This window comes from Rhinolophus sinicus, chromosome 18, assembly GCF_057876585.1.
Source record: "Rhinolophus sinicus isolate RSI-liver-muscle chromosome 18, RSI-T2T, whole genome shotgun sequence".
Lineage (NCBI taxonomy): Eukaryota > Metazoa > Chordata > Mammalia > Chiroptera > Rhinolophidae > Rhinolophus > Rhinolophus sinicus.
The window spans coordinates 62,991,642-63,017,141 of NC_142518.1; the positions used below are offsets into that span (position 1 = coordinate 62,991,642).

The 25,500-nt window shown below is 35.9% G+C and overlaps 1 protein-coding gene across 3 annotated transcripts in view; it reads left to right on the plus strand.

Annotated features, from left to right (window-relative positions):
• DIAPH2 (diaphanous related formin 2) overlaps positions 1 to 25,500 on the plus strand; it is an 832,169-nt gene that overhangs the window by 442,138 nt on the left and 364,531 nt on the right. For all 3 annotated transcript variants that reach the window (XM_019756670.3, XM_019756672.3, XM_019756671.3), the window contains one exon: positions 3,018 to 3,147. In XM_019756670.3, the coding sequence (XP_019612229.2) occupies positions 3,018 to 3,147 (130 nt within the window). The remainder of the gene's footprint in view (positions 1 to 3,017; positions 3,148 to 25,500) is intronic.

Here is a 25,500-nt window from a genome sequence, read left to right on the forward strand (position 1 = left end):
GGATGAGCAAATTATTGGATGCATGCCATTAGCCATTAGAATTGATGAAGGTGAATGTTCTCAGTTACTTTCTGTGCTGACTGACATTGAACAACACCATAGGTCCTGAGAGAGAGAGACAGCGGCTAATGTGGGAATGGTGTAAAGGTGGTAAGAGAGACCAAAGACATGATAATACAAAGTAAATATACTATAATAAGTAAAAGTTCTTTTCCCTTGTTTGTAATATTATATGTTTATTTTTCAATGATTGGCTTAAGGGTCATACACATAGAGTAAAAAAAAAAAGGACCACATATTTGTCATGATTGTTCCCTGCCAGTTTGAAACTGAAACTGGAGGCCGAACGAGTCCGGGGTTCGTGCTGCCTGCCCCGCTCAGCCAATAGACCGACACAGGAGTTGGGTCATAGAATGAGCCTTCATTATCAGAGCATCGGTGGTCTGAGAAGGCAGTGGGTGAACACCTCCAAAAACTGCCTACACATTCTCAGACCAGCTGGGGGTATTTAAAGGAAAATCTGGGCATTCCTCCAGAGGCCACATAATGGTTCCTCCCTCTGGCGATGTGGCTCTCCAACATGGCCATCAACCCAGAGCAGTGATGACAGTAACCTGGAAAGAATGCTAGGCCATAGAGATTGTGATCAGCAGCAAGCACAGGTTTCGGGGTAATTATCTAAAGCAAGGAACTGGACAGGGGACATATCAAGCTCAAACTGGAAGGAGGGGGTTTTTCAATCATTAAGCTCTAGGGCAGGAAGAGAGGAGGCCGGGGACATTGCAAGGCCTCTTTCCTGGGGGTCCCAACTGGGCCCTGTTTCAAAACCTAAAAATGGACTCTCTGTGTGTGGTTGTTTAAAAACTAAATCTTGCAACACAGGTTTAACACTTTGTCTCCCATACCGAGATATTTCTCAGCTTGATAGGACAGTCGCATGGCCATGTTAACCCATGCTTTGAAGGGAATATTACAATTCTAAAAAAGTACAGGTGTGCTCTGTCTGCCACTCTTTCTGATTTGAACAAAGATACCAAGATATTTATTTAACTGAAATGTTATACTTTATCTTTTTTAAATGTAGCCATTGATTCTACTATATTTCTTGACAGAAATTAAATTAATGGTCCTGATACTGTGTAAATATTTATCAATTAAAAATGGTTTCTGAAAAATAAGTGCTTGTAAGTATGCATGGCAAAGGCGAAGTTTTAAATCACCCATAGAATTGACATATGAGCACAATACTTTTCTATTTTTGTGTTTTCCTTTCTAGTGTTGGCCATGTGCATTAAAAAAAAATATAATAGGCTTGTACAATTCGGTGTCCTGAAAAAGTAGGTGGGCTGTTGTTGTTGTTGTTGTTGATGGTGGTGTGTGTGTGTGTATTTGTCATCACAGATTTCATAAAATATAGATCAATTTCCTTTCCCTTTGGAAGATCTTTGAATTTTCCCTAAGCGCCTCATGGTTTTAGGATTTTAAGATTTAGGAATTCAGGTAATTTGTAAGAAAAAAAGAAGATATTAATTTCCTTATGATTTGGAATATACAGAGTACTCTGAAAACTACATACTTTGTGAACATATAACACCATAATCCCAGGTAAAGAGCTCTATTTAGGAAAGTGAGCCTCCCATTGATTTCTCTACAGCTGCAAACCTTACTTAAGACAAATTGTCCTTGAGGGTTTTGTTGCTTTTTGTTCTTAATAGCGTGTCCTTGAATTGTGTCATTTCAACCTTGTCATACTTACAAGTGTTTGGTGGATCAGCATGATAATGCCAAGTCTTAAATACTTTACCTATGTGAGATGAAGTAATCCTAGAAATTCTAAAAGGAATCATTGTGACCACTTGAACTGTCAGCATCATGCTTCCTGTGGCTGTTTTCTCTTGAGTCTTGACATTGATATTTCTTTTAAGTTGTTCGTATCATTTGGCCATAAACAGTTGTTTAAAAGTTGTAGTGCAAAACAGATTCAGTATGGGCCTGATTAATTAAATGAAAACTTTTTTGTTGTTCTTAGTCACTAAAACAATAAGGATTAAATTACTCTGTAATTACCTAAGTATCCTCCATAGCCTTTTCATAAACCTGTTTGCGAAGAATATTCATTTATTCTAAATAGAGTAATCCTTAAAGCTGAAAACCCCTGAATCAATATGAACATCAGTAGACAAACCCATCATCTACGGATTATAGAATTAAAACATCCAGTAGAATGAGAAAACTTGATACTTTATGCCATATTTATCCTTTGTTTTTCAGTAAATCCTTGATTTCGTTTGCAGCTTAGTCTAGTGTGAGAGTTATATTAAAGAAAGCACTTAGATTCTCATCATAGTTTTTTTTTTTTTGCCCTGTACTTTAAAAGATTTTTATCATTCTAACTGTAGCATCTCTTTTTCAGTGTCTTTGAAAAGGAAATACAATATATAAGCAGAGAAATAAACTTTGTCACATGATCACAATTGTGTGGTCAAATTCTCTTTATAAATCCACATATGAAATTGTCAGTTTTTCTTTGTTGATGGTCCATGCAAGTAAAGGAGGGTAAAGTGTGCTTACTGTTTAACATTCATTTGCATCATTGATGGCTAGAAATAAATATAACTTCACAAACAAATCAGTTTTCAAGGACATATTTCTGTGATAAAGCAAAGAACAGAATGCTGATAAAACAAGCACACATTAATTTGGACTCTTGTTATCAATACTTAAATGAACGCTCTTTTCTCACGCAAAGCATTCATTTTGCCATAATAATTTCGGTATTTCAAATAATATAGACTCAAGTTGAATTTTTCACTTTTTTGGATCATCATTTTCGCTTTTAAAATGTGGAGTTCATTTTAAAATGCAGAGCATTGTTACTAGACCCCATTAGGAACCTAACTCAATCTTTTTTTTAAACTAGTTATAATGAATTGAGTTCATTCATTCATTCCACTTGTTTTTAAAAAAAGTCTTTTTGCATTACTGAAAATACTGAAAGTTTTGTCATTTCATTGCAGATCAGAGATACTAAATCATCAGATCAGAAAACAACCCTCTTGCATTTTATTGCTGAAATTTGTGAGGAGAAATACCGGGATATCCTGAAATTTCCTGAAGAACTGGAACATGTAGAAAGTGCAAGCAAAGGTAATTGATTTGTAACTGCATTGAGACTATTCCTTGCCAAAGTATTAATATTATGTTTTAAATGGTGGGAGCTATAATCTATAAACATTGATCGTATATTTTTGTTTCTTTGTTCATGTAAGAAAATGGAGTTTCCATTAGCTTATATTTGATAGCATAGTGTGTTTTAATGGCATGCTTTTGACTTGCTTTATTTTTTTTTAACACTGCTAGGTTATTGAACTTTCATATCTCTGATCAGATAGTACATTCGTTCATTCATTCATTTCATAAACACGGGACTGTATTGTTTGCAAAGGAATCATACTATGGGTCTTTTGGTGATATCAAAATGATTGTGAGACTGTTCTTGCCTGAGTGTATTTAAACTCTGGCAAGTAGAAAGAAACACACGTACAAATACTTTATAAAATAAGGATCAATATGAGAAGTGCTACATGAAAAGTTAATGTACTGTGGTTTAGATGAGAGAGAAAGTACTTCTGAATGGGTAGATAAGAGAAGGCTTCATGGAAAAGTCCAAAAGGGATTAAACATGAAGATAGGATTTTTATAGGTATGGAAAAAGGCATACTTTTCAGAGAGCAAACAGTATGAGCAAGGTCGAGTGGCAGAATGTATTAGGATGAATGGAAGAGTGCTTGACTGTAAGGCTGGAACAGTAAGGTGATCCTCTCAGAGATTTCAGTGTCGTGCTAAGCAGTGTGGTCATCATTGAAGAATTAGAATAGGCACACCTTGGCACCACTGAGGAATAGGAAATGGAACAAAAATGTCTCCACGGTTGTAATTCAAGCTAATTAGCTTTGTTGGTTAGTGAGTATTATCTCCCGTTGCAAGAAGTTGAAAAATGAAAGGAAGGAGGATTAAGGAAATACTTTCTCAAGGTGAGATTATGTCTGTGGAGAAGTACATTGTCCCTCGTAGATAAGAGAAGTATGCCACAGATTTTATATTTTAAGTTGTACTGTGGTAATTCCATTTCTCTCTAACTCTGAGGACTTTCAGTAAGGACTCCAAAGCATATACATTTACCAAGTTTATTACAATCCATACAAATCTGTTAGTTCCCTTTGAAGGGGAAAACAGTGTGTCTATAAAGCCCAAAATATAGTTTGCGTAATATTGTTTAGCTGTCATCTCTGCTGGTCTGGTATTGTCAATCAGATCGTCACCGTATTTCTTTAATTGAATTTAGTGTGTCGCAATTTGTAGTCCAAGGACCAGAATAGCACTAGGAGACCAACTTTGACTCCATAGTACTATTTATTTGCTTTCTTTTTTATAAAAAGGAAGTTGATGATGTGATGGAAAATTATACTCACTGCAACTATAATAGCAGCTTTCTGGCAGGTGCTTTTCTAAAGAACTTCTATATCTTGGTCCATGGATTAAAAACACACCTTTATGACTAGAGGCATATTTACTAACATGTAAATAAAGTGGAATAATAACAACATTTAGAAAATTTGTATTATAATTTGAAACGAGAAATATCACAAATCAGACCAATTCTGAAATTAGATCATTACAGGGCTGTTACTACTTTTTCATTGCCCTTTACCAGAGTTTTTTTCTAAATTTCATTAGCTCAGTGTGTAGATTCAATTTCAGAAAGATTTTGGGAGGAAGCATGCCAAGGATATGTTCAAATAAAATGATCTGTCAGTTGTACAACGGTAGTTTTTAATTCTTACATTGAGCATACTTTGCATGAATATAGCTGATAAACATATTTTTAGTCAAAATAATCTGGAATAACTAATGAAATCTGGAATGAAGCTTATATCGGCTTTGATTTTTAAGTCTGAACACCTGTTTATCTACATCTATGTATCTATATGTGTGTCCGTTTCTAAATCTATATCATATCGTACACTTTTAGCCACTGCTGCTATTGAGGCCTGTGGAGCACAGCCTTGTGAGTTAGATAATATAAAATTGTAATCCTAGCTCTAGTACTTAATTAGTTCTATAACCTTGAGCTAGTAATTTATACTTTCAAGTTTTTTTTCCTCATCTGTAAAATGGGAATGACAGTAATAATAATATAAATGAGTTAACATGTTCAGAGTACGCAGTAAAATGTTTAGCACATAGTAAATATTCAGTTGTTGCTATACCACTAGTAGCAGTAGTAGTGGTAGTAATTGATATAATACTATGGATATTATAGTTGTTGCTATTGCCTTATTAGAAGGAAATGATCATAAGTTTCCAATAGTTCCTCCAGGCTCGGCTAAGAATGTGTTATATATATTCAATTCTATTTGTTTCCTGTGTCTGGGCTTTTGGTAAATCCTTTCATATTTTTCTTTTACAATATCACCAACTTCTTCCTCTCTATCCATTTCAAGAGCAAAATCTGTTTTTGTGTATTCTTCCTGCCAGTGTATTCAGGAGATTTTGCCAGAAATCCTCTTCCTATTTCACTGTTTTGGCCTCAGCAATCCCCATTCTCACATTATTTTCACTAGTTCTTTTTCTTTCTCTGTGAAATTCAGGCTCAGAGTTCTCAACTCAAAAAGTTCTTAAGCACATTCCGATTGCTTGCATCCCGCTTTCATTGCCTCCTAGTTCTTATTTCAGTGTGCCCGGACATATTTTCTCTTGAGCCGTTTTTAGTCCTTTCTAATAATCGTGTCTCTGTGTTTGATTTCATACTGTATCCCATGCCTGGAAATCTCACCTGCCCTGTCCTCCAACACAACAGATTCTTCATTTGTCAAATCACTGTCCAGAATCCTTTTATTTATTATTTATTTTTTTCCTCATATTTCATTACAAAGTCTTAGGAGAAAATACTTTTGAATTTAGTCTGCAGGAAAAAACAAATCATGGTGAAACAAGCCAACTACCTTTTATTTATACATTTTCTTGGTACTGGAGTCTAACTTACCCTGTTTGCTTAACATACATTTCAGTCCTGTTTGAATCTCATCCTGTAACCTCCAGTACTGTGTATAGCATATATACCGACGGTGCTCCACCCCTCCAAAAAAATACACATTTTAAGAAAGGAAAAAACTATATTAAAATTGTAATACTCAATATATACTGATAACAAAAGATGAATGCAAGTCACGTTTGACTTCTGCAATTACAAGAGGTGCTCAAAGTGGTTACTATCAGCGTCCAGACACTTCTGATTATGGCGAACTACTGTTTGAGCAACATTGACCAAAGTGTCCATTTGTATGCATTTTGTTGGCACCCTTGTTATATTCCACAGTCCACCAGCAAAAATTGGAAAAAAAAAAGAGATCAACACCACATAATTCATTTTATTTGATAATGGGCTATCTCCTTGTGAAATGATTGCCTTTGAAAACTAAAATAAAAAAGTACCTTTCTTTTTAAACTGGAGAGAGACAAATAAGATGAAACTAATTCAGTTAATGATTGAATTATATAACTCATTTTTAGGGACAACTGTATGACTACTAATACCTTTTCTCTCTGTTACTGGATTATTAGAATTCGAGTATCTTATTTTGACAGAGTAAGGAAGGAGCTTTTCTGTCTGGCATAGCAAATAACTGAAGTGATAGGCCTCAATTAACTGACAAAGAAAAAATTGTCGAAGTGAAAGGGATACTGAAGGTAGGATATATGTGAGATCCATAGAAAAATTTATTTTATAATTACTTTTATTCTTTGTAAAGCTGAGCTTCTAAAATTCTGCGTATCTTGAAAGTTGCAAAGCTATAGTGTAAAATTAGCGTATTTTACTAGAGCTCTGCAACTCAAAGATATTGGGGAAAAACACATAATTTCTACATTGAAACAGATATATGTGTAATGGAGTAGAATGCAAAGTCCACATGAATTTTTAAAATAAAAAAGATGACTTCACAGAAATTTCACACTTGCAGCGGATCCCTAGGGGTACGTGTTCAATCTTCTCTTCCATTAGGGCTACTTGGGTGGGAAAAATTTATGAAGCATCGCCTAAAGAATTATAGACTGGTTTTGTTTTGTTTTGGTTTCATGTGTTTATTTATCTATTTAGTTGGTATTTCAGGGAGTGAGGAGGCAGACAGGCAGGGTGAGAGAGGAGAGGGGCAAACTTTCTTCTAAACAGAGATTCTCATAGCCCGTGTGAATAAGTTCAGAATCAAACAGTACGATGTAATTTTGTTACCAGTGAAATTAATAAAATAATATTGCTCTGGTCATTTTATTCGAGGTTAAATTACAAATCTGCAAGTCCTCTCATTCATGTTTGACATACCAATGAATCTGGAGAGAGAGAGAAAAAAGGTTGCTATAGAGACCCTGACACCTTTAAAATATTGAAGGTACTTCAGATAAGCCACAGTTACCTTTTCCCAATGATTAATTTTAAAGATTACATGTATATGTGCGTATATAAATACATATAATAGATATCTAGATATTATGCTGTGTAAAGCATTGCTAGTTACTAGACATAATTTATAAATCTTTATTATTTTTCCCCCCTTATGGCTATCCCTTTAACTTTCAGCTTTGAGGATTTTTACAGTTTGATTTAAAACCTCTAATGTTTTATAGGTCAGCTCCAGGGATTAAACCAAAGGGGTTAGTAAAGTTTAATAAAACTATTCCACTCAATAGGGAAAAATTACATTAATGTCTTTGAGGGCACTATTAATCCTATGGTTTTGCGTAAATCCAAAATGGGGTTCACTTCAGTTATATTAGTGTCAGCATACAAAAGAGAAGCTGGTTACGTTTCCTATAAACAGTGTTAATTTCTTTTGTGTTAAATCAATTATTATAAAATTTAATGACCAACTACACCTTTTGATATCTGCCACCTTTCCATGTCATAGTAAATAACGCTGATCACGTTTTTATCCACTCAGACTTCTTCACAGGATTAATAATGATAAAAGTTCAGATTAGAGAACATACTGTAGGGAAAAACATCTATGAAATAAAGAAAAAGAAAAAAGTAAAACAATAGCAGAGTAAAAATGTTGGGGAATGGAAAAACAAACAAACAAACAAACAAACAAACAAAAACCATTTTCTGAAACTATAGAGCTGGCAGAAGCTTTGGAGATCATCTAGTTCCTGCGAAAAGGGACCCAAGCTGGCATTTTGTCCAAATTCATCATTTTACAGTTGAAGAAACTGAGGCCCAGAATGATATAAGAATTACACAACTGGGTGGGAGAGTCAATGAAAGTTTGCAGACCTTGTCTGGAGTTATTTTATTACATATATTTCAGCTCCGTTTTTGCTTCCTTTGTGGTCTAAAATATACAACAGAGATTCATGCTCACATATTGGAAAACATATAGAAAATAAATGCTGACCAAATGAAAGACTTACTGGACTGTAAATGCTACTTCCTCTGTGTAGTGGTCCACAGTCTCTGTTGCCCGATTTTGATGAAATTACTCTCACCTTTTTCTGTGTCACAGTAGCACGTTAGCCTTATTAGTAATACAGCACATACACATTTGCATTTTTTATTAATTGTTTGCTTCTCTATGTACCCCCTAGATTGAGTTCCTCAGTGGCAAGGACTACGCCCCATTTGTCCCTACAGTCTCAGTGCTAGTGCAGCATCTCCGAAGCAGATGCTCAATAAATGTTTATTAACTTGTAGCATTGCATGTCATTTTAGTGTAGCAGGCATGTTTCAAATTAAGAGGTGGGAAAGTGATAAATAGAGACTCGCAAACTCAAAATTACTGTTTGCTGTAAATATGAGAGAAAAAACAAGATCAGTCAGAATTAATACGACACTGGGATTTAACAATATTTCTTCGTCCATATTTTACTCCTTTCAAGCAGAAAGTTAAAATCGGAAACAATTGAGTTAATAACAGAGAAGACATAAAATAACGGAGGCCACCAAACCATGATGGTTTATGGTGAACAGTAAAGATTAAAAGTCACATGAGAACTAATGGCAGTAACCTGTCTCACTGTAATATCTGCTGAAACTTCTATAACAAGGGCTGAAACTTCTATCTTTCATTGTAATGCCTGAAAAAAATTACTTTTACATTGTCCACTGTTGGTTTTATTGACAAATATTCGAATTATGGAACAAAATCCTGGAGCATTTAACATATAGTGGTTACTCACAGGACAAGATGTGAGAGAATATTAAACTGTAGGATTTCCTAACAGATGTAAACTTTGAGTTTTAGCCTAACTTTTTAGAAGCACAGAATGATAATATACCAATGTGACAAAATGTCAATAGAATTGACCTTACTTAAATGTTAGCAGTTGAGTTAAACTGAGTATACATCCTACAGTTACATCATTTTAATAAAAAAGTTAAATTGTTTGTATAGCTTCCATTGGACTTTTTCATATATACTGTTTAAAATAGCTTAGAATGCGATTCATTCAGCAAAAATTATATCAACACCATGAATAGCTTATGAAATTTACGGGAATGTTAAGTTTTAGGGAATCCAAGTCGTAAATTTTCCCATTTGTTATGCTTCTTTCTTCCTTACTCTCACCAAGTCACCCCTAATTTTTTTTTAACAAACTGAGTTTCTTTAAAATAATAGAAACTATAAGAGGTCTAGAACAAGTATAGAAAATGTCTTCAACCTCAAATATGAAAAGGACTTAGGAAAAAAAGCATGTTTTCTTGCTGGTGAGTACTCATTACCAACCAGTGTTTTCAATTCATAACATATCAAAACACTCTAATTCATTTTCATTTCAAGAGGAAACTGTGGAAAATATTAACATCTTCAATTAGGAGTAGAAGGAAGCAGAGACTATGGCCATTTGGATTTGAGCAAAATGTTTCAACGTAAATCAACATTTTTTTTTTAAATTAAAGTTTAATGGGGTGACAGTGGTTACAAAGTTACATAGATTTAAGGTGTACAATTCTGTATTACATCATCTATATATCACATTGTGTGTTCACCACCCAGAGTCAGTTCTCCTTCTATCACCATATATTTGATCCCCTTTACCCTCATCTACCACCCCATTCCCCCTTACCCTCTGGTAACCACTAAACCATTCTCTGTGTCTATGAGTTTTGATTCTTTGTTTTTCCTGTTCTTTTTGTTATTTTCTGTTTTATATACCACATATCAGTGAAATCATATGGTTCTCAACTTTTTTCTGTCTGACTTATTTCGCTTAGCATTATAATCTCAAGATCCATCCATGTTGTCACAAATGTTCCTGTTTCATCTTTTCTTACCGCCGAATAGTATTCATTGTGTATATACACCACAACTTCTTTATCCATTCATCTATCGAAGGACATTTTGGTTGTTTCCATGTCTTGGCCACTGTAAACAAAGCTGCAATGAACATTGGAGCACATGTGTCTTTATGTATAAATGTTTTCAGATTTTGGGGGTAGATACCCAGGAGAGGGATTGCTGGGTCATATGATAATTCTATTCGTAATTTTTTGAGGAACCTCCACACTGCCTTCCATAACGGCTGCACCAGTCTGCATTCCCAACAACAGTGTATGAGGCTTCCTTTTTCTCCACACCCTCTCCAACATTTGTTACTATTTGTCTTGTTGATGATAGCCATTCTGACTGGGGTGAGGTGATATCTCATTGTGGTTTTGATTTGCATTTCTCTGATGATTAGTGATGTTGAGCATTTTTTCATATGTCTATTTGCCATTTGTATGTTCTCTTTGGAGAAATGTCTCTTAAGGTCCTCTGCCCATTTTTCAATTGGGTTGCTTGTTTTTTTGTTGTTGAATTTCATGAGTTCCTTGTATATTCTGGATATTAGCCCCTTATTGGAGCCATTGTTTGGAAAAATCGTTTCCCATTCAGTTGGTTGGGTCTTTATTTTGTCAGTGGTTTCGTTTTCTGTGCAGAAGATTTTTATGTAGTTTGATATGGTCCCATTGATTTATTTTAGCATTTACTTGCCTTGCCTTTGAAATCAAATTCATAAAATCCTCTTTCTACCCAAGGTCCATAAGTTTAGTACCTATGTTTTCTTCTGTGCAGGGTATTGTTTCAGGTCTTATGCTTAGGTCTTTGATCCATTTTGAGTTAATTTTGGTACATGGTGACAGATAGCAGGCTAGTTTCATTCCTTTGCACGTGACTTTCCAATTCTCCCAGCACCATTTATTATAGAGGCTGTCTTTTCTCCATTGTAGGTTTCTGTCTTCTTTGTCAAAAATTATCTGTCCATTTTTATGTGGGTTTATTCCTGGGTTGTCAATTCTATTCCATTGGTCTATGTGTCTGTTTTTCTGCCAATACCATGCTGTTTTGATTATTGTTGCCCTGTAGTACAAACTAAAGTCAGGGAGTGTGATACCTCCAGCGTCGTTCTTTTTTCTTGAGATTGCTTTGGCTATTTGGGGCTTTTTTGTGGTTCCATACAAATCTGATGATTTTTTTGTTCTGTTTCTTTAAAACATGCCATTGGGATTTTGATGGGGATTGCATTAAATCTGTATATTGCTTTGGGTAATATGGACATTTTAACTATGTTGATTCTTCCAATCCGTGAACACGGAATGTCTTTCCATTTCTTTGTGTCTTATTCAATTTCTTTTAACAATGTCGTATAACTCTTAGTTCATAGGTCTTTCACATCCTTGGTTAAGTTTATTCCTAGGTATTTTTGTTGTTGTTGTTGCAATTGCAAAAGGAATTGTTTATTTTTTCTTTTATTTTTTATTTCTTTTTCTGAGATTTCATTGTTAGTATGTAGGAATACAGTGGACTTTGGCATGTTGATTTTGTAGCCGGCAACTTTACTGTATTCATTTAATGTTTCTAATAGCTTTGTGGTAGAGTCTTTAAGGTTTTGTATATATAGCATCAGGTCATCTGCAAAGAGTGACAGTTTGACATCTTCATTCCCTATTTGGATGCCTTTTATTTCTTTCTCTTGCCTGATTGCTCTGGCGAGGACTTCCAACACTATGTTGAAAAGCAGAGGTGATAGGGGAGAGCCCTGTCATGTTCCTAAATGTAGCACGAAAGGTTTCAGTATTTCACTGTTAATTATGAGATTAGCTGAGGGTTTGTCATATATGGCCTTTATTATGTTAAGGTATTTTTCTTCTGTTCCCATTTTATTATGTGCTTTAATCATAAATGGATGTTGTGTCTTGTCAAATGCTTTTTCTGCATCAATTGATAAAATCATATGATTTTTGTCCTTTATTTTGTTTATATGATGTATCACATTGATGGATTTACATATGTTGAACCATCCTTGTGCCCCTGGGATGAACCCCACTTGGTCGTGATGAATAATCTTCTTAATGCATTGTTGTATTCGATTTGCTAGAATTTCTTTAGGATTTTTGCATCTGTATTCATCAGAGATATTGGTTTGTAATTTTTTTGTGTTATCGTTTCCAGGTTTGGTATCAGGGTAATCTGGCCTCATAAAATGAGTTGGGGAGTATTGTCTCTTTTTCAGTTTTTTGTAATATTTTCAGGAGGACAGGTATTAGATCCTCTTTGAATGTTTGGTAGAATTCAGTAGTGAAGCCATCTCGTCCCCGACTTTCGCTTTTGGGAAGGTTTCGGATGACTGATTCAGTTTCTTTCCTGTTGATTTGTCCATTTAGATTTTCCAGTTCTTCATGATGCAGCCTACCATGTTTCCTCGAAAATAAGACCTAACCAAACCATCAGCTCTAATGCGTCTTTTGGAGCAAAAATTAATGTATGGCCCGGTCTTATATAAGACCCAGTATTTATATTATGTTATGTTATGTTATATCATATCATATCATGTCATATAAGACCCTGTCTTATATTATAGTAAAATATGCCTGGGTTTTATATTAATTTTTGCTCCAAAAGATGCATTAGAGCTGATGGTCCGGCTAGGTCCTATTTTCTGGGAAACACGGTAGGAAGGCTATATATTTGTAAGAACATGTCCATTTCTTCTAGGTTATTGAATTTTTTATAGACTTCTGTAGGCACTTGTCAGGGTACCTAAGCTTTTGTATTGCAGCATCTTTTTCTGCTAGGCGATTCTATGCATCGCTTAATGTGAAGCACACCATTGCCTTGCCTGTCTCTGAACGAGCATGGGCTTCTGCACTTTTTCCAAACTGAAATTACACCCCCTTCCCTGCGCTCTTTTGAGCCTTAGGTATCTTTTTGAAGCCGCAGCTTAAATCTCACCCCTCCATAATGGCTTCCTCAACTGTTTTGACTTTGCCTGGGCTCTTACTTTCCTCTTCTTCCGTAGCACTTATTGGAACATCTTAGTTTGATACTTGATCCTCTCCTGCATCACAATATAAGGATTCTGTGTTTTTGACTGCATCCCGGCATGGTGCTTTCTGAAGTAATGTAAGACTTCATTAATCTGATTTAGAGGGTAAAATCTGACACAGTAGTGGCATGGGAAACTCAGCACAGTGAATGCTTATTGAACATGAGCCTCATCCTAGGCGCTGTCTTTATTTAATCCCAGAGTGGATAATTAAATTAACTGACATATTGACAGATATTTAATTTCAACTTCTTACACATTACATAACAGGTAGAAAAAAATCAGGTCTTCAGAATGTATTCTTGAAAACTAATGTATGGTTTTAGAAATCATTATACTGATTACCCATCGAGTGGGTTAGGGACTGGAAGGGACCACGTACAGGGCTTTTGGGGTGCTGGTCATGGTCTGTTTCTTGATCCAGATCCTGTTTTCATGGGTGTGTTTAGTTTGTGAAAATCCATTCCGCTGGTCACCTATGTGCACAATGTGTGTATGCCTTAACAAAACATTTTTAATAAGCTGGTCATTCAGATTTTTAAAATGTGTAGTGTCTTAGGAAAAGTGAGAAAGATCCCACATTTTAATTCAAAAGGGTTTAACCTGTGCTTAGGTCACATTCATTGTATAACTATCTGCTGACAGAGTTGAACTTATGTTATTAGAAATAATTACTTTTTTCTTTTTCAGCAAGTTGTATGTCACTTAAGGATTTGATCAAAGTGTCTTTTAGTCTTAAGAGTTGATGTGTGCACTCTAGTATTTAAAAAAACCCTCCACCCATATTATATACCATGTAAACATTCAAGGTGATTTTTCTATAGTTCTTGTCAATATTATGCTGTCTTGTATATTGTTGAATCCCAACGTGTCCCAAGCATATGCTGAGTTAAAATTTTCACCAAGAGACTGTCACTGCTGTCATTGTTATAGCTGTGTCTTTGCTTCAGTGTCAGGAAACAGGCTATGTGGGAATATTGTTCAGTTTTGTCTCATTGTAAATTCAAGCTCGTTAGCTGAAAAGTGAATATTCATACATAAGATGTTACAACTTGATTGACTCCTGAAGTAAAACCCAGGGACATACTGATGCAATAGGTTAAAGTACTGATGTTGGGTAGTTATGTCAAGGTAGAGAGGGGAAAGTAAGGGAAGAGGTTAAGAATGACATTAATGAAGAAAGAAGCAGCTGTCTGCTGCCATAGCAGAGTCAGAAGAGGTGGCTCATGCCCTGAATGGCGATTCCCTTGTTCCTCGAGAGAAAATTGGTGGAATCTGGAAATCAACTTGGTTACTGTTCCTTCGCTTTCATGACTACCATTCCTTCTGACAGAGTCATCAGTAAGGACCAGCCAGGTTTGAAGGACATAGGAGGTGGGGATTTCAGGCGATCACAACAGCAGTATCAGAGCGACCTAAGCAGTTGCCTGCATTCTCCACTTTTCACACCCTTCTAATATTGCTGGGACACAAGAACCAAGTTGTAGGGGGCTACACTGCTGAGGTGATTTCTTGAATTTAGTTGGGGTCTTTATCTGGAATACATATTCTACAAGTTGATGAAGTAAATTGGTAAGTGACAAATACAATATTTACTTGTGCCAATTTTATATGACCCAAACTCCTTAACAGTATTTCCACGTGGAACAGTCAGAACAGAATGGAGCTGACATTTTTATGTAAACGTTCAGTAAAATAGTAAGAGAAAAAACCCTGAGACCTATTGGAAGCTAATAGCCCTGTGGGAAAGGATTCTAGTATAGTCATATGTGGAAGAAACACGTGCTAGAAGTAATATGTGCAGAGAAGAGAATCATAACATTTTATATGTTCTAATTTCAACTTTGTTGTTACTTACTTGTTGGGTCATAGTTTGGCCATTTAACCTTTCAGAGTCTGTATCCTCATTTGTACAATAATGGTCCTTAATTTGATAAATAGAGGTGGTTGTATTTAGCTTACTTAATCCCTCCATGTGATTATGATAATAAAATTGGATATTCAGTGTGGAAATGCCTTAGAAGTAGGGTGACAGATAGATAGATAGATAGATAGATAGATAGATAGATAGATAGATAGACAGATAGACAGACAGATAGATAGATGTTTATTATTCAAGCTAGTATGACAGTGTTAATTCCATATGATTTCAATCAGGTTTTTTGTTTTTGTTCAGTCCCATTTTAAAAATGAAGGTCAGAATTCACTTTTTAAATCATAAAGCTTTCCGAAATAATACACGATGTCATTAATTTTATTTTCATCACAGGTTGCTTACTTTTCTCCATTTTTCAGTCTTTTAGAAATATGACTCTAAAAGCATGATCACAGAGGCTCATCTCATGAGTTGATCATAAAAGTTCCAATATCTTATTTTGTTGGAGTATCTCCATCCTTAGTATGTATAAAAATTGAAGAAAAGAAAACACGTGTAGTTTTTAATTGAATATTCTAAGTAATAGTAAACGTTTAGGGGAAAATAAAATAGACATGAATTTTAAATATTATTATAATAACTAATAAAAAAATAATAAAGCATTTCTTTTATGTGCATTTTAAAGAAAAGAATTCTGCTAGCATTTGTAGCAGAAAACCCAAGTCTAATGTTTATACTAGTTATTGTTTATTCACTTCATTGTGCATTTTTCCAAATACCTAATAATGATAATAATAACCATTTATGAAGAGCTCACTAAGTGCCAGGCACTGTATTAAATATGGTTTTATAGAAAAGGAGACTGAATCTCAGAAATATTACGTGAAGTGCTCAAGGTCACACAGTTAATAAGCGCTGAGATTTTGGCTACTTCTATATCCCTTGTTCTTTTCACTGTAACGTCACTGAGGGTAATATAAAAAACAGAGTTGAGAAAACTAAAATAAAAAATTGTATCCATAAATTTAAGAGAAACTGAGAAAGCAATGCAAACCTTGGTAAATTCTGTATTAATAGGGACACTGATTATTATAATCAGTAACACCCAATGACACCATACAACTACAGACACTTATTAGTAAAGTACTGTAAAACTACAGTACACCAATAAATATATAAAAATGATATCATTAGAATTTGGGGTTTCATTTAGTTGATGTTTGCGTGTCTGTGTCCACAGAGAACAGTAATACACACTGATGATGAACGAAGAATAAATAACTCCATTGGCCACAATTCCTGAAGGATATGGTCATCGACTAAATACATGTTTATTTTACCCTAATAAGACAAGTACTTGTGGTCCCAGAGTTGTACATTTGTATCCCTTGTGTTAAATATATCACTTTTCTTTAGTTATCTATGGAGGTATGGATATGCTTCAAATTAATTTTTGTGTTTATTCATGCATCTTTTCTTACTAGAAACCACCATAAATAGGTGGTCTTCTAAAGAAAACGAATTATCTCACACATTTCTATTAATTGGCTTAATTTATATGCCACCTCATTTACAAATTCATTAGAAATGATTCTTAGCCCTTAAATGGGCAAATGGCACATGGACAGGACACTCTCAGAAGAAAAACATACCAAAAATGTTCAACCTCATCAGTAATGGAAGAAATGCACATAAAACAATGAGATACAAGGTTTCAGCCATTGGATTGGCAGAGGTTAAAAACAAACAATAACACATACTCAGAGCTGGTACAGGTAGTATAAGGGAGATCCTTATGTGTTAATGGTGCATGTTCAAGATGACTTCAGCTTTTTGGAAAGCAAAATGTATTAAGAGCTTCAAACTAATTGCAGACCTTTAATTTGTCCTAAGAGGATGATCAGAAGTGGGCACCAAGATTTATGCACCAGAACTCCATTATAATATTTATATCAGTGCATAATTAGGAACATCCCAAATAGCTAAAAATTAAGGGAAATGATAAAATGAATCATAGAGTATACATATAATGTAATATATTTGGAATAAAATCAAATTTTCAATGAACTTTAATGGCTGAGTGCAAATAACAAATTTAAATAAAATTATATACAATAAGATCATAGTAATTTAATATACTTAGCAGTAATATTTTCTGTCAGTAATATTTTTGTATTTTTCATATTTTCTATGTGGTGTATACAATTGATTCTTGTTATTTGCAGTAGTTATGTTCTGTGAAGTCTGAATTATCAAATACTGAACCATTGTTCCCAGGAGTAATACAGGGTTAGGTTCCTGTGAGCCTCTGGTTATAACATTTTCATCAGCTGATCAAAACATCACCTTGTTTTATGTGTGTTTCTGTTTAAAGACAACCATTAAGATATGGATGGCTGATTCATTAACATTGAACTCACAGCCAGCAGCTCTATAACTCATGCCTGAAAGAAGCCTATTTAACACATGTATTTTCTCTGTAAGGCACATCACAGCCTTCCTACATATAGGAAGTCCGCACAGCAGTTTAGCACTATGCCTGGGGGTCATTATGAAGAAGGAAAATCTGATGTAATACAGAATTGTACACCTGAAATCTATGTAATTTTACTAACAATTGTCACCCCAATAAATTTAAAAAATAAATTAAAAAAAAAGGAAAATCACCAAAAGAAGCACAAAAATGAGGAAAACATGGCATTAATTAGGTCACAAAAAGACAGTTTTTTATAGTATGTGAGCTGAGCCAAGAAGGCAGAGTGTCACCTGTTCAACCTTAGCTGGAAACATGTGCATGAGACACCTCACATTTTTCACCACTCTGTGCACGTGTGTGTCTGTGAACGACTACACAATCACTGTGAATTTTGACTGGGGTTACAGATAAATTTCAGCAAGCAGGCAAATTCACAAATACAGAATCTATGAGTAATGAGCATCCACTGTATATTTATATGTATAAATATAAAATAATGCAATGATAGAACTCACCCTGCCGTTCATTTATTCATTCAGTCATATCCTAAACAAATAATTATCGAGCACTTATCATATGCCTCGCAGCATTCTGGACACTTGGGCTACAGTAGTGAATAAAAGTTCTCATTTTCATGGGGGAAATAGACTAATGTAGTATAATTCCATTCTGTCATCAGTGGTATGAAGAAAAGTAAAGTTAAATAAGAAAATAGAGGATGGCGGAGGGTGCGGTATTACATACAGTGGTCAGGGAGGCCTCTTTATGGAGATGACATTTGGCCTGAAACTTGATTAAACTGAGGTAACAAGCCACATTCATATCTCAGTAAAGGACATTCCAAACAATGGGAAGAGTGAATGCAAAAGACCCTGAGTCTTCTACTTGCAGACTGTACTTGAGGGAGCCAGTGTAAGTAGACCAAAGTGAGTGATAGGAAAAGAGGTTGGAGGTGTAGCCAGGGGCAGTAGCGTGTATGACCTTTCAGGCCCTGGAATGGACTTTAGCTTTTATTCAGAGTTTGAAGGGTAACCATTAGCAGGTTGAAAGTATGGGCGTAGTGAGATCTGACTTACACGATTTAAGAGAATCATTCAGGCTGCCATGTGCAGAAATGGATTTCAGGAGGGCAGGAGTAGAGGGAGATCAGGAGATGACTGAAGTCAATCAAGTGAGGAAAGATGGGATAAGGGTGAAGGTTATGAGCGTCCACTTACTCTTTTTTTTAAAGATTAAGCATTTGCTGATAAATAGGAGAAGGAGTATGACGTTATGACTTCTTCAACACTGACTCCAGAGGCTGTAACTAGAACAACTGAAAAAAGATGGATTTGCCATCGATTGAAGTGGGGAAGACTGTATGAGGACCAGGTTTGGGAGTTGGGAATATCAGGAGTTCAGTCGTGTACATAGTAAGTTTTATGTGCCTATTCGATATAAAAATGGACACATCAAATAGACAGTGGGATATGAGACCCTGGGGTTCAGGGAGATATTGGCGTTAGAGAGAGGCATTTGAAAGTAATCAGCACCTCGATAGTATTTAAATCCATATGGTCGGTAAGTGCAACAGGAGAGTGAGAGTACATACAGAACCCTGGGGCTATGGATCCAGGTAACCAATACGGTCCTTTTGAGTGAATTAGAAGGAGACCAGCCATCTGAGAGGGTGTAAAGTCTCCTGGCCACTTCCGGCATGTAGAGGAATTGAATTTGATTGAAACACTAAAGAATAATGATAAGTAGAACTTTAGATATGCTCTATTAAACCAGTGCACCAGATGTTGCTCTGTTCTGCATGTAGTATATCGTTTGTATTATCTGTGAAGGAGCCTTTGTTTTAAGGAAAGTAAATACTAACGCACTTGTGTACACATATGTGCAGAAAATACTACACATGTGTATGTATGTATATATATTAGCCCTGAAAATTACGTACTTCTCTCTCTAAACTCTTGATCGTCATCCAAGTCCATATATAGTTATTTGGAGAGTAACACACATGAAATCATACACGGTGTTCTGGGTTTGAGAGGCTCTGCGTGTGTGCAAAGACTTATCACCTAGAAATTCTTACATTTTTAAATATATATGATTATTTTTATTTATTTTGGAAATCTTTGGTTCCAACGTTTTCTAATCAGAACTCGGAACATATGCAAGTTCTTAAGAAAAATGCATTGAGGAAAACCAGACACCATTTTTGTGGCTTTAAGACTCTACCACTGTGTGCAGTTCACTCTATATTTTTTTCATTAGGCATGATTGACGAACAAAAACTGCATATATTTAAGTTACACAGAGTGATGTTTCAGTAAATGTATATATTGTCAACAAGCTAATTAACATATCCATCACCTCACAGAGTTACCTTTGTGTGTGTGTGTAGTGAGAACGCTTGAGATCTACTCTCTTAGCAAATTTTGAGTATACAATCCCTTATTATTAACTATAGTCACAATGTTCTATATTAGATCTCCGGAATGTACTCATTTTATAACGGAAAGTTCATACCCTTTGATCAATTATCTCCAACTTGCCCCCATCCTCCAGCCTGTAATCTACTCTCTGTTACTATGAGTTGAACTTTTTTTTTTCCATTTCACATATAAATGAGATCATGAAATATTTGTCTTTCTGTGTCTCGCTAATTTCACTTAATGTAATGTTGTTGCAAATGGTTGGATTTCATCTCTTTTAAGGATGAATAATATTCATATATATACACACACATACACACACATATATATACACACACACATATATATACACAAATATATATATGTATGTATGTCGCATTTATATATGTACACGTTACATTTTCTTTATCCATTCATCTGTCCATGGATATTTAGATTGTTTCCATATCTCGGGTACTGTGAATAATGTTGCAATGAACACAGGAGTGTAGATACCTCTGAGATAGTGATTTCAGCTTTTTTTAAAGGGGAGACGGATAGCTGTGTTTGTATTTTGATTATATTTCTGCAACATAATCACTCTGATGGGAATTAAAACAGGCAGGTGATCGCAGGACATGGAAGCAGTTTAAACATAGGTACAGATCATGTCGATAGTAAGCGAGGATTCTGTGGAAATGAGTGCTGTAACACATTCCAAGACACCATTGCCCTGTGGCAGTGAGCAGCACCGTTTCCGACACCTTTGTATCCGCTGCCTTTTCATTGGTAACAATGAGGGTAGAAAACTGTTCCTCCAGAAAAAGCAGTGAGCCAAACGCTAGCCCTGCTAACAGCTTTCCTGGAGAAATGCTATTTACCAAAATAAAGCCTAGAAAAGTGAAATTCTAGGATATGCCTAGTGAACTCCATCTGGATGTAGATAACCAACTAATGGTCAGCACCAGAAGCGTTATCTGGTTTCTGTTGTCCTCTTCTAGAGACAGGATTATACGAAAGTGATCACTGACATTTTAATTTTTACCTCTTTATGACTATTTTACAATAGCAGCAATGTAGGTTATAGAATTTTCCCCACTCTCAGTATTTTTAATAAACTTGGAATTAATACCTAGAAAGAAACATTGTTCTTAGCCTTGAGAATGTTTTCAAAAACATAATTTACAGGCACAATTTAAACTCTTTCATTATGCTCTAATCTTATTTTATAATAATATCAAGTGTTCCAAGATCTGTCATCTCTTTTTCGTAACTGAGGAGCCATAGCAGTGAGAGTGGAAAGGAAAGGGGAAATTCTGGAGAAATGCAGGACTTAAATATTGAATGGATTTGGGGTGTGACATGAGTGGCAGATGAGGAAACCACAATGGGTAGAAGGGTTGCAAAAACAGGAGGAATATTTGTATGCAGATATATGCAATAATTTGAAATTACCCGTATCGGTTTTTCAAAACACACATGATTCCCTGAATGGATTTCTCTTCAAGCATCAGCAGTGTCATAAAACTAGCATTCCAAAGTAGCATAAAAATTCTAGAGTTACCTGCAATTTCAGATTCAATATCAATTAAGTTTGGAAGGACATATAAAGAAATGTTTATTCTGCCTGATCATATTTCAAAACAAATATATAGCAGGGTCATACATTTAGCATTTTTGTATTCTGTGTTCTATCTGCATTTCTATTATCAAAATTAATTATTTCTCTAAGATTTGCTGTCATTTAAAGTAGTTAGCACGTAAAAATATATTCTGAGCCTTAATGTGACGTTAAAGGCTCATGAAGTTCAAATATTTTGCAAAATATAATTTAATTTTCTGTGGCTATTAATCACTGCAGAATCGCTTCTCTGTAAACACAGTCATGTGCAAAGTAAATCACACTCACAATGTGTTATATATGAAAAGAAATGTATATCTATAAACAGCTTTTTTTCTTCTTGCTTCTCTAACAACCATTATCAGTTAATCATCTTCGTACTAGGCCTCACTCTGGTGTTCCATGGTCTTAAATCAGTGGGAAGTTGTTGTCGTTAATGAAGCCGCTTGCAAGATGTTGTTTAGGACCATATTCGTGTTGAAATATTAAAACGTGTATATGATAAGCAAATACCTGAGATTGGAGGAAAGAAGAGCTCTGCCCCCCATAAGTGATTTCGAACCTCAGCTAGAAGCAGTTAATCTGAGTTAAGTCAATTCTACATCATTCTCCAGATTCTTGAATTCTAATTTTGTGCCAGGTGAACTTGAGGGAGTAGCACCAGACAAGAGCAGCGACACTGTCGCTGGTCAGCATTGTTCTCTTCAGCAGTGCTTGCTGCCTGCTATCCAAGTGTGCAATGTGTGAGCGGCTATGAGCGCGCGAGTTCTGTAACACCTTAATTAAAAAAATCAGGGCCGGCCCGGTGGCTCAGGCGGTTAGAGCTCCATGCCCCTAACTCCCAAGGCTGCCGGTTCGATTCCCACATGGGCCAGTGGGCTCTCAACCACAAGGTTGTCAGTTCAATTCCTGGAGTCCCACAAGGGATGGTGGGCTCTGCCCCCTGCAACTAAGATTGAACACGGCACCTTGAGCTGAACTGCCACTGAGCTCCCGGATGGCTCAGTTGGTTGGAGCACATCCTCTCAACCACAAGGTTGCCAGTTCAGTTCCTCGACTCCCACAAGGGATGGTGGGCTGTGCCCCCTGCAACTGGAAAATGGCAACTGGAACCTGGAGCTGAGCTGCACCCTCCACAACTAAGACTGAAAGGACAACAACTTGACTTGGAAAAAAGTCCTGGAAGTACACACTGTTCCCCAATAAAGTCCTGTTCCCTTTCCCCAATAAAATCTAAAAAAAAAAAAAAAAAATCAGTAGTGCCTGTCCCTGTGCTTTTGCTAGAGCTTTTTGACTCATGTGCTTGATTTCTGCTGTTTTTCTATTTTTATTTTTATTATTTGCTTGAAAGAAAAAAGAAATCCCTCCTTTGGCATTCTGGGGGAAAAACGTGCTAATTAAATTGTTGTGGAACATATTATCCTCTTTAGTTTTATACTGAGAATTTTAATGCAGAGGCACTGTAACAGGCTTTACAAATCAGAGTTTGCTGGATCCTTTACTATCGCTTCAAATTCACTGAAAAAGTCCATTCCCAGGGATATTGAGAATGCAAAGCAAGGTCAGACCAAAATAACATTTATTTCATGCAAGTTTCATTAGCCCTAGCCCTAGCTGAAGATAAAGGGGGGAAATGTTTCACAGGGAGTCATATGAGGTATTACTATATACAGACTTTTAGAAACAAAACACAGAAGTCTGAAAAGCTATCAGGTATTGCTTTGAAAGGAATCCAGAATTGTATGGATTTCTAGTATGTTGAAAAATGGTTTAAATGTACTGAGCTGTTCACAGCCTTTGGCTTTTACTTTTTATGTGAGTTATATCTGAACAAGGATTTTATTATAGTCACTGTTGTTCATGCTGCTATAGTTAAGTTTGTCAGCATTTCCATTACCACCCCACTATTTCAGTTGGGGTTCATAATTCAGCTTTAGAAGTCACCCTGGGCTAAGGGTTGGCATATGTATTTTCAACTTGTGGTGGTGATGGATGTAAGTGTGATTAAATATGTAGTAAACATTCAAATTAACATATACTACTTTTTATGCTATGAAATATTTTATTGGAATCATATATTGTTGTTCCTTAATTATAGAAACTGCCTGACAAATGTTAGCTCTGTCAATGTAACTGATTAACAGAATTCAAGAAAAGTTTTTCAGTCTAATTCGTTCTTGTAGCCAAGAAACTCTGAGCTTGTCTTGGAGCCATGAGCAAAAACACTTTCTGTTACCCACTGAGTAACAGCTTCCAAAAGCACTACGTAATGTATCAACATTACAGCCAAACAACTGGTTAATTCTGTCCAAAACTTAGTGAGTGCCATGGGGAGTGAAACGCTAAACTGACAGTTTGAGATTTTACATATGTCCATGGCCACATATCCAGGTATATACCAGATTTTTAAAAGTGGAAATGTATTTCTTTTGAATTGGTCTCATTTTTCTGGAATAAAATTTTCTCGTTATGAAAACGAAAATGTTATAGAAGAGTTAGTAAATATAGAAAAATTATTAAAGATGGAGAGGAATAAAGAGTAATCTAATTTACCCCTAATCCCTCCAACCAGGCCAATGGTTCCATGTCAGTTTATATCCTTCAGTGTTTTATATTATGCATACACACAGATACATACATTGATTGAGGACTGATCAAGGTGTAAACTTTGCTGCAAATAACATTGCTCTCTTTCATTTTTTTGACGGGGGGTAGGCATTCACTGTAGGTATAAGATATCATTTACTATAAGGAGTTCTCTGATGTGGTATTTAGGTTTTCCAGGTCTGGGTAATCAATGACAAGGACCTCAGGCCCAAGGCAGAAAGAGTTCAATGTATTCTAGGACCTGAAAAGGAAGTGTGGCTAGAAAATAGTATAGACACAGGAGAGTGGCCTCCGATGAGGCTGGAAAGGACTAGGTCAGGTTAGAATGAAGTGCCTGGTGGGGAGGAGGGCCTCAATAAATCCCATGTTCCCTTCCTTCTGGGCTTGGGAGACATAGTCTGGGATGAGGGTTTTGGGGTCAAGTTACAGGAAGTTGTAGAGTATGTAAAAGTTTCCTCTCAGATTTGGATTGTCATCACTACGATCTGAAATGAGCTCAGCCTGATTTTTTGTGGAGGTGCCGATTTCTCTTTCTTTAGCCCCTCCTCCTCTGCACAGCCGCATTTACCCAAGAGCATACAGGTAAGTTGCCTGCTTAGGCTGCTCCGTTTTTCTTGGCTTTTTCGTGCTTCCATATTTTCCTCCCACCAGCCCATTATGGCTTTTTCCCTCCACCTGGATTCATCTTCTCTTCTTTTTCTGGTTGTTTTGCAGCTCATGATGAGAGCTGGTGATACAAATACTGCAAATTAGTGAGAGGTCCAAAAAACAGCCAGACTCACGTGGAAAAATTTCTCTAGACGGTGAATCTTTGAAACGAAGTATTTCTACCAGAAAGGTTACCTACTCTCCATGGAACTAATAAATAAACCTTGTAGAGACTTACGCCAGTAAAAATAGGTCGACTAAAGCAAGCAGCAGAATTCATGCCTCAGATATCTGTATTAAGTGAGAGGAAGGGGCACTAATTTAACAAGATGATGACAAAATTCACACTGGCATTAGTGAAAGTTGACTTGCAGACTGTTTAGCAAAGCACTCTGTTTCTTTCCGTGGAATAACTAAAGGGCAATATATAGCCGATCCAGGAAGCTCCTGTGCCTCTGCAGAAGAATACATGGTTTGGGCATATGCTCTATGTGTATACATATGAATGCTT